The following is a 10,885-nucleotide window of genomic DNA, read 5'->3' as shown; positions in this document are numbered from 1 at the left end:
GCTTCCAGTGCAAGAGGCGAACGTCAAACTGCGGAGAGACCAACGTTTGGTGCGAGTCGCGCTACATCCCAGGATGCCGTCTGATGGTTTGACCGCCACCGTCTGCTCTTCAGTAAAGTTTGTTTATTCATAAAGCGTATCTGTCGGTTTGTACTTCCTGTCCTAAATGCTGTTATTACAAATGAGCAGTTCTGCATACTAATTACATTGGATTCTAAAGCTTGAAACACTCTCCTACCTCTATCTCTGCTATGGCCGTGTCAGCGGTCAATAGAACTAATTGGGTCGGTGGCGGTATTGTTGGGAAATGCGCTGTGACGCTGAAAACAGATTGTGCCTCAACAACGAGGAGAAGCGGTGTGAGGACTAATTAGCAACTTGAATGGAAGATTGTCTGATGTCTAAAATAAAGATTTATTAAATATGCACAAAGTCTTCTGTTTTTCTGCTTCCTCATTAACTCAGGATTACGGGTTTCATTGTACTTTGACATTGTGTTATCAAACAAATGTTTCAGAACACAGTCTGCTGCACTGCAATAAGCAAAAGCAACTTTTGGGTCTCCATTCCGGAGCTGCGTGCTTCAAATACAGTCATTATTTCTCAGTCAATTGGAAAGCCAGGCAAGTGAAAGAACAACATTGTTATACACGCCTTAAAGTAGAATTAAATTCAAGTTTAAAACAAACATTGCTGGCTTCCAGGCTCTATTGCAGAAGAGACTCTGTGGGTTGTATTTATAAACACCTCAGGTTGGACCCCAGGGGGGGGGGTAAGGGGTGTGTGATAAGACCAGATTAGGAATCCTCTGAGCACTCCGTCCCCTCCTCTGAGGGCACTCCCTGTCACCTGTCACTCGCATTGGGCCTCTTACATGGGTATCAACTGTACCGAGGCGGCATCCCGACGACCAGACCAACCCACCTGGGACCCTGCAGAGCCCACCAGAGAGAGCATCAGGTGGGCTATGCAGGATCTATGGTGTGCTCTGCAGGGTCTCAGGTAAGTCCAGCACGCTACTGCAACATTACAGACCGCTGGGGGGGGCGGATGCCAGTGTGATCCGCTCCCGCACACCCCCCCCCTCTGAAAAGTCTTGCACTCAGTCATGGACCGAGAGCCTGACAGTTGCTCGAGAGAAAAGGGGACCCGGCGGGATACCTTATCCCGCAGGGTTAATGTCCCGTCATCTCTCTGCTGGCCTCCATCACCCCAAGATGGGCGCCGTCCGGTAACAGCACGTGACATCAGGTGCGAGGGCATCGCTACAGGTGTCACCTGGTACACTCTTTGTGTGACACCCTGCCTCAGGACACCCCTATGGATAGGCTGCATTCTCAGTGATGTCACCGGTCTCTAGTGAATGGATAGGCTGCATTCTCAGTGATGTCACCGATCTCTAGTGAATGGATAGGCTGCATTCTCAGTGATGTCACCGGTCTCTAGTGAGCGGATAGGCTTCCTTGTCAGTGATGTCACTGGTCTCTAGTGAATGGATAGGCTGCATTCTCAGTGATGTCTCTGGTCTCTACTGAATGGATAGGCTTCATTCTCAGTGATGTCACCGATCTCTAGTGAATAGATAGGCTTCATTCTCAGTGATGTCACCGGTCTCTAGTGAATGGATAGGCTGCATTCTCAGTGATGTCACCGGTCTCTAGTGAATGGATAGGCTGCATTCTCAGTGATGTCACAGGTCTCTACTGAATGGATAGGCCATTATTTTAGACACTATTTTATCACCTGTTTAAAATGGCAAACAGTTCACTTTAAGGAAACCTGTACTGAGAGAAATATGTAGGCTACCATTGCAGAAATTTTGAAAAAGCTAGTTGTCAGCGAATGGGCACTTCCTTTAGAAGTCATTGGTGGCAGCCTTATGTTTCTCTCAGCACAGATTTCCTATCAGGCAAAATAGACCCTTTACAGTTTTTCTCCAGTGCTTCTCAACACCAGATTTCAGGAAGGCGGAGTTCCCCTTTAATCTCAGCCTGCTTATAATATACTAAAGATAGATGGGCAGTGATTTCACCAGGAATCTATGTACAGTATAAACATACAGTATGCTACAGTAACAATGCAAACATAACGTACACTGATCAGAACTGAAGATAGAAAGGATTAACATGCCATCGCACCATCCGACGACCATTAGAAGATTTCAGGGCTGTGAGACGCAATACAAAATGTCGTCTAAAACAAGCAGATTTATTGTAAAAGGAGTTCCAGGTATAAAAGTTTCCGGGTGGTCCTGGTATAGAACAGAAACATTCATTCACATAACAAGTCAGTGCATATACAGTATACAGTATATGTCACAACAGCAAAGACTCCTGACATTGGCTGAACAGCTACGAGGCCAATCACGTTTACATTGATATATGGGCCACGAGATTATGGACTTCTGTTCTAATAATACATTATACATCTATACTGAAAATGTCTGCACAGCGAGCTTACAGTCTAATCTGGGTATCTCCAGGAAAGATGCAGTTAAGGATTGGCCAAAATTCATTCAGTCTTGGGTGAGGGCTGTAGTTTAAGGTGGTGCTCTGCACCCAGGTTCCCCACTCTACCCACTTTTGCGGCCATTTTGCCTCACACTATGGCTTATGGAACGGTGTGAACAGCGAGCTTTTACAAAGCGTTTGCAGGGCTTTCAGCAAGCTTTGTTGTAGCCTTTAAGGCTCGATTCAACTCCAGTTTGGGCTGGGTAAACATATAAATGTTCAAGTCCTCTTTAATCTAAGTTTCGGGTGGACTTACCCTTACTGTAAACCAGACGCTGGCTGAAACATTTCTAAGGTAGCAACAGTGTTGAGTATAGGTGTCTGCAAATACCATTGTTACTGTTCAAATCAACCCCCTTTGATTCTAGGCAAGGCTTTACACTGAACCCCTATTTTATTCTGAGTTGATATTAAGCCCCACCCCAGGCAATGGCAGAGCCTCTACTGTCCACCCTCTGAACTTCTGGAATTTGACCGTTTAATGATGGGGGTAGGGAAGGGGCAAGGCTTACTCTTAAAGTTGGCCTAAATCATGGCCCCATGTACATCCTGGGCTTAGAATCCAAAGTACTTCCACAGGATCAGGAAGGATTTGAAAATCAAAACAAGTGCTTGCAGCCACCACAAGGTTTCTCACAGTTCAGTACCTCGGCTACCTGTTGGATCATAATGGGAGTGCCGACTGTCACGTTCAACATGATCCTAGAAAGCTATAGCAGACTTTCAACATGTTTCAAGTAGCGCTGAAGCTAACTGGTTACAGCCAGCACTCCCATTAGGATCCATGTTTAACGTTCCCATATTGGAACTGAAGAGCTCTTTAAAAGCTTCATCAAGCTGCTCGAAGCTTGCCAAAAATTCTTGAAAAGCTCGCTGTACACAATGCTCAAGTACAAGCTAAAGCCCTCTCTCTGCCTTTTTTGGGGAATAACTTCCAGAGATCAGCTCCTCTTTTTAAGTTTTGGGTGGCCTTGTCCTTACAGTAAACCAAATGTCGGCTGAATCATTTTTAAGGCAACAACAGCCTTGAAGATTAGGTGTGTACAAGTACCTGTGTTAGTGTTCAAATCAACCCCCTTTGATTCTAGGCCGGGCTATACATTGATCCTCTATTTCTCTCTGAGTTGAGAATATGTCCCACCCCACCACGTATACAGTCAGATGAGTCTCTACTATCTGCCCCCTAAGTTTATGGCATTTGACAGTTAATTTGGGTAGCGAAGGAACATGGCTTAATCTTAAAGTGGGCCTCAGTTAAGGCCCCATGTACAGCCTGGGCCATGAATCCAAGTGCTTCCACAGGGACAGGAAAGATTTGAAAACCAACACAGGCACTTGCAGCCGCGAAAGGTCCCTAGCACTCCAGTACCACTGTTACCTTAGATCCCTTTTAGACCGAGGTCGGCTTGAAGGATTACCTAATATAATATACAGGTCATACTAGCTAGAAAGATGATCACCTAAAGCTGAGCATTCTTCCGGTAATTACCAACATCCACCATGGAGGTGTAATGACCAAGTCTGGTTATAGTCAAAGCAGTGTGTGGTTATTTCCGACAGTCGTCCCTGTATTTCATCAAACCCAACTAAGCAGGAGTAAAAGAGCTCTAAAATAAAAAGTTAAAACCTCTAACACCAAGGGAAGCGTAAAGCCTGGCCTACAATAAGGTTCAGAATTACATTTGGTTTTAATATGAAGGACGGCAGCTCAAGTGAGATACAGAGCACACACTGCTATGCCTTGCCATGATTTAGTTTAGTGGTTCCCAAAGGAGGACTGGAAGAGGATCACCACGGACTTTATCAAGTCTTTGGGGAATAAGGTTTATTTTCCCTCCTCTAATGAGGCTTAAAGGAGAACTATGAGGTGAGTGAAAATCACTGATCCTCATAGTTCGAGCCGACGTGTGACAATGAAACTGTCACAGGTCGGCTCAATAGATCGGGAAATGAGCGAACACATACCATCCCTCGCTCACTTCTCGATCATGCCCCTGCAGAGAGCCGTGACTGTCACTCATGGCTCCCTGCAGGGCCCCCCCCCCCTCCCCGATCCTCCAGCGCTCACTGGCGGAACGGATGGGGGAGGGGGCGGGCACAGCTGGCTCTGCTTCTAGATAGGCAGAGCCAGCTGTCAATCCCGCAGCTGGATGCATCCAGACAGTAATGTCAGGATCCGTCCAGGCTGCGGCGGTCTCAGTATACTGCGAGTGGTAGCTCGCGGTATACTGAGCTTTGGGCCGCAGGAGGACGCTAGTTTGTGTCCTCCCGTGACCCTGGGGGAGAACTATGGGGAAAAGCACTGACCCCATAGTTCTCCTTTAAACATTAGTGGAGAGCCAAATGACAAAACACTGAGGGGAATTTATCAAAATTGGAGCAGACAAAATCTGGAGCAGCTGTGCATGGCAACCAATCAGCTTGTCTCTTTCATTTTCAAAGCTTAACTGAACAAACTGAAGAGAGAAGCGGATAGGTTGCCATGCACAGCTGCTCCAGTTTTCCTAAATTTACCCCAATGAGTAGTTATTAGATGATTAGTCTCAGGAAAGTGTTGTCCAGTATATATGGATAATGAAAAAGCAATCCCTATTGTATACACAGCCTTTCTCTGATAGATATATTCTGTATATTGACATGAAACTGTCAGTCACCAGTTTGGGGTCTTCTGTTCTAGTCTATGAGGAGACTTCTAGGCAAGGCTGAGTACTGTATGTATTACATTCAATCTATTCTTGGTTTGTCTGCTTGGTGATTTATGAATCTAACATCAGGAAGCTTTGCTATAAGTATGCTTGTCTTGAGCGACACTCCCGGAGTGTGTGACAGTGCAATCGTAGAGAGAAGACGCATAATACGGGCTACACATCTTGGATCTGCATAGCCTCCTCGGGCCACCGGTAGTTGTCGATGGCAAAGGAATCATAGTCAGCACTGTAGATGATGGATTTCACAAAGGCCTCTTTGTCATCGGGTTCTGGATAGCAGGATGCCAGGTTGTTTCTGTAAGCGTAGTCCACGACCTAACAAAATGAAAAACACACATTTGGGCTTACTGACTGCAAAGTGAATTCAGGTGTTTCCAGTACAGAGTACGGTTACTGCTACAGCATACAAAGACATTGTAGACAATTGTGCGCTTCCGACTTTGTGGAAACAGTTTGTGAAAGGCCCATGTGCACAAAGCTCTATAGAGACATGCTTGACCAGTTTGGTGGGGAGTATTATGGGTGGCATGCAGAGAGCACTGACTTCACCCCATCAAACACCTTTGAGGTAAATTGGAATGTAGATTGTGTATCACCTTTATTCACATTGTTTCATTAAGTGGAAAGTCTCCAATAAGGTGACAGCAAATGACTCAGGAAAAATGATGGCGCTGATAAGAGGCCAGAAGTCAGGCCACTCCAGACCTGGTCTTGTGATGACCAGCCATTAAATTGCCCTGTACATAGCCAGGCCCTGGAATGATACAGAAATCCGGCTCTGCACTGAAAGTCCCTATCAGATTCAGCAGCACTATTTCCACAGCTGCTAGATGGTATCACGTATGAGATTATGTTCTCATTACTGCACATGAGGCTGGACCAGTACATCTAACAGATGGTAGATTACAAGTGGCAGAAGCTGAATTTACTGAGTGATGGCGGCGCTCTGCTTGGAATGTTCTAAAGTAGAATTCCAGCCAAAGCATTGTTTTTCAGTTGTATACAGTGGGGAAGGATTAAAATCTCCAACAGATTTGATGGGATAAGAGAAATTATTTCCAAGGGGACACAAAGCAGTTAACAAATAATCAGTGTTATATCACTGTCTGTGTACCTACTGCAGAGATGGTAAGGACAGGTACGTGCGGTCAGGTGAGGCAGGTGGGGCAGAGCCTTACCTAGTATTATGGAGGAAAAAGCTGTCGGCTTCAAGTCTAAAGCTGACAGCTTTTTCTCCATTCAGAGCGGCTTGTTACAGGTTACAGAGCAGGGAAATCCTCCCCACTGTGTCACCTGTCATGGACGGAGCGCTGCCTGTAAATAACAGGCGGCGCTGCATCTTGCTTTTGACAGGTAGTTAGGTTACACAGTAACGGGCTTCCCCACAGCTTGTGTAACCTAACTAGTGAGGCCAACAGTCTACTTTGTGTTAGAGGCTTGTGCTATGTGGATGGTTTGGACTAATGGCAAAGCGCCCTTGATCCAAGCTGTCCAAACTAAAACACTGAGGAGATCGATCTCGATGCCTCCCCAGTGACGAGCAAGTGAGGGACAGGGAGGCTCCTCCCTGTCTCCTCCCTTCTCCACACATTGCTCAGTGACTGGGTTGGGGCGGGGCGTCGGTGGCTGGGGCGGGCCTAGCACGGCCCTTACTGCACGTCACTGGGTAAGGATACCAGCCATACTCCATACAGCCGGAAGACCTGGAATACGTTGGCTGGTGCTGCAATGACACGTGGTAAGGTCATGAGTGATGAAATGATAAAAGTCACCAGCACACCTAGACTGTTCAATTGTAATTAACACTGAAAAAAATACATTTCGGCCGGAGCTCCATAGAGCACATGTCAATAGAATGTATACACAACTTACCTTAACAGCAATCTTGAGGGACACCTCCCTGATGCTGCTAAGAGGGGGATACAATCGTCCCTCTGCCAAGTTCTCTTTGGTGACATCTTCAGCAATGGCCTAACAAGACAAGGCATTCACATAGATAAGGAACTAGTGATTGAAGCGTAATTTAACCTTTGCACTCAAAAAAATAAAAATAATGCTATTATATTTCATTAAGATTTGCAGAGTTATGCTGTGAATGCATCTTGCCCTTAATAAAATCACCCCCCCTCTCCCCCAACACCCCAAGTATAGGGAGGCCTGAAAACACTTATGGTTCCTCCAGCATCCTTATAATCTTCTAGTTGCAACGTTGGTCATGTGACCAAATGCCAGAGCACTGGTCATGTGATCTCCAGTGAAGGAAGGATCAGGATTTAGGAAAGGCTGCTGAATGGTTGTGCTTGAAGGTCATGCTCCCAAAACATTTTGGCTGAGGTCATGTGAGCGAGGTTCTGGTCAAGTCAAGAATCACCAACAAGGAGAAGGATTTAGGGATACCGGGGGCAATGTAAGATTTCTCACCAGTCTGGATCTCTAATACTCTGGACTTAGGGTGAAGGTTTGTTTAACATATAACCTCTGTCATTGCCAATATAAACCCTCAAAGATCCAAAAATTAATTCCCCGCAAAAGAAGAGGTTTTTTATTCACCTCATTCACCTCCAAACCCGGCCATGTAGCCGATATCTTTGCTCTGTTGAACCAATGCAGTCTATGTCAGAATCTTCAGCATGGAATAATTTGGGAGTGTTGAATACCTGTGTCCCCCCTCCATGCGCTGTGGTCTCATCCACTGACCCCTGTACTACTGCTGTGTCCTGTAGTGATGGACAGAACCATAGCGCATGGCAGTGGACACAGACATCCAACACTACCAAAGCATTGCACGCTGAAGGTCCTGATCGGGGCTGCAACACTTAAACCTGTCAAAGACCGAAGATATGACCCACCAGAGAATTTCATTATAAGACCTCTTCCTCTGTAGGAAACTTTTGAGATTTTTTGGGGGCACAAAATTGCGGCTTTAAAGAAGAACTCCAGGCAATAAAGAAAAATCACCCTTGCAGTGGAGCTACCCCCACACTCTAAGGTTCAGGCGAGTATATTTTTGCCCTTAGATAAAAATGAGCAGTTAATCCTTGTAGTGTGGGGGTAGCCGCACTGCAAAGGCACGTTTTTGAAACTCACATAGTTTTTCTTAATAGACGATGGCATTTACAACACACGTCTATTTTACCGTCCAGTGTACCTCATTTGCTCATTTTCATAGTAGTCATGTGATTGGGGTGTTATTTATCATACCAAAAGGTCAGCGCCACCTACCTCCGCCGTGGTGAGGAAAATGTCTTCTGTGATATGTCGGACGCCACAAGCGATGACTCCCAGAGCAACTCCCGGGAACACATAGGCATTGTTTCCCTGACCCGGGTAGAAAGTCTGACCATTTGGAAGGGTCACTTTGGAGAACGGACTTCCGCTGGCAAAGATCCCGCGACCCTAGAGAAAAGGGGCCAAGATTGTAGTAGAGCAACCACTCAGATTTACCTATCCACTAAATAGAATACACTGTGACTGATCACCTCTAGAGCTCCATAGTGCTCCCCTCAGTGCAAAGCATTATTTTCAGTCAACAACAAAAGAGCATTTGGAGAAGCGTTTGATGAAAGGGAATGATCAATCACTGGTTCACATGCCGTTCAGGTGGCGGGGAAGGGGTCTGGGAACCGACGCGGGACCGCACTGTCAGTGGGTCTATCTGTAATCTCAGTGGGTCAACGGCACCCACTAAGTTCACCCTGAGGCCATCTGTGCGATCACCAATATTATAAGGTTATAGACCGTAAGGAGTGCAGGGGGGTTCTCCGAAACAATTGCCGCCCAGCTCACGGACGTCGCTAGTTGCCTGGAGCTCGTTGGGATGCCAGACCGAGCGTCATAGATTGCTAGGAGCTCTTGGGCCACCCCCATTTTTTCCCCTCATAATTCGCTGGGGACTTGTCACCAGGACAGGAAGAATCTCAACTCACAGGGCTCTGTGCAATGATATCTAGTCATGCAGATACAATGGTTCTCATGGGACCAATTTTAGTCTGTGGCTCCACTGAATTAACTAGACATGTAAAGCAGCAGGAAAAATTTGGTTCGCTTATTTAGTTATTTTGTGATTCGGACTCGAAATTAAATTCTGTTCGGGTTTCGGATTCGGACGACACCCGAATTTTCGTTAGTTTCGGATGAGTTTACGAATATTCACTGCGAATACCACAGAAAACCATATCCATATATCACTAAAGCTGAGGCTCCCAGACCAGAATGGGATTCAGGAGCTCCCAAATCTAATTGGGGAATTTGGATCCTGAATGCCATTCGGGTCTAGGAGCCTCAGCTTAGTATGATATGTATATACTGTATATGGCTCCCATGTTGCCGTAATGAAAATTCATGTTCACACCCCATTCGGATGCATTAAACTGAAAAACACATCTGATTGGCCAGAAAAGTCACATGTCCCATTCAGTTTAGTTTTTGAACGAAATTCGGACGGCATCTGAAATTCAGAAATGGAAATTAGGATTCGGACACATTCGGATTTGGAAATTCGGATGTGTCTGAATTTCGGAAAATTCGTACGCATTTTGATTAGGAACGAAACGAACCGCACATGTCTATTAAATAACACATTTTACCAGCATGACCAGTAACTACAACATTAGGGTAAGATGGGGCGCTGCCTCATGGACTGGAGGTAAAAATTGTCTTCAATTTTTGCTTTGCCAAACCACCTCTGGACAGCTGTTGGTACATTCTTCATTAAAACAGCAGAAGCTGCCAAGAAGAGTTGCAAGCCTCTCTGTAGCTCAATCAACAGTAATATCAAAATGCATCTCTACAGGACCCTGGTGGCTAATCATGTGACATGGTTGGGGACCACAGGAGTGAAGTCTACATATATAGCGGTCATTGATGTCCCTAGACAGCATGGTGGCAGATACCATACCTCCGTCAGACGGTAGCACTGCTCCGCCGTGCACTCCGCCTTGCTGGTTGGGTTACTCAGTGCAAATATTATTGGTCTTTGATTATAAGCAGCCATGTTTTTCAGTATCTTCTCTGTAAACGCCCCCATGATAGCAGCCACTCCTAAAAAGAATATGAAAAAATGTGAATGTTGCATAATAAATACCGGGTTAGAATTATTACCTTTGCCATATGTACAAAATAAAAAAATTGCAGTATGTTATGTACAAGCACTGGCTAAACCTGATGGATCTGTTATATGAGAATCCTTCCCTGGTGAGCTCTAGTATGGGTGAACAGAGAATCTCTCTCTGGAGCAGATCTCCATGGTTAAATATATAGCAGTTTTGTATATTTTCTTCCTTTATTATGGCCAGGAATAAAAAAAACCTAAACATTTAGTCATATAAATATGAAATATTGCATTCCAATTTTCTGCCATTAGGTGGAGCTATTGGCTCCTTTTCACATATTTTCCAGGCTATCCTTACCTGCATTGCTGAACAAGTGATTGAAGAACTCAAGTGGAATTTTATACACACGACTTAATGATTCTGCACAGTGACTCCTCTCCCCTTCCTCACTGCCTGCTAAAGGGGACTGAACCTTGGAAGCTGTGACCAAAACAAGGCAGGCAGAGGGCAAAGGACTAGTCACCAGCATTACCTGTGGTCTACCTGCAGCTGATCTTTTCCATATTAGGGCTCATTCAGACGAGAAACGGCCGGCACGTACAGCTACGTGCACGGC

At 45.6% G+C, this 10,885-nt stretch overlaps 1 protein-coding gene across 1 annotated transcript in view; it reads right to left on the bottom strand.

Annotated features, from left to right (window-relative positions):
- Positions 1-5,163: 5,163 nt before the first annotated feature.
- Positions 5,164-10,885, bottom strand: part of ME3 (malic enzyme 3) — a 126,467-nt gene continuing 120,745 nt past the window's right edge. Inside the window, exons 12-15 of the mRNA XM_018553248.1 lie at positions 10,116-10,258; positions 8,441-8,614; positions 7,091-7,189; positions 5,164-5,533 (exon numbers count right to left, since the gene is read on the bottom strand). Coding sequence (XP_018408750.1) covers positions 5,372-5,533; positions 7,091-7,189; positions 8,441-8,614; positions 10,116-10,258 — 578 coding nt within the window. The 3' untranslated portion in view covers positions 5,164-5,371. The remainder of the gene's footprint in view (positions 5,534-7,090; positions 7,190-8,440; positions 8,615-10,115; positions 10,259-10,885) is intronic.

The sequence above is a fragment of the Nanorana parkeri genome, unplaced genomic scaffold (assembly GCF_000935625.1).
Source record: "Nanorana parkeri isolate BGI_ZX_2015 unplaced genomic scaffold, ASM93562v1 scaffold114, whole genome shotgun sequence".
NCBI classification, from domain to species: Eukaryota; Metazoa; Chordata; class Amphibia; order Anura; family Dicroglossidae; genus Nanorana; species Nanorana parkeri.
This window is presented reverse-complemented; position numbering and strand designations above follow the sequence as displayed.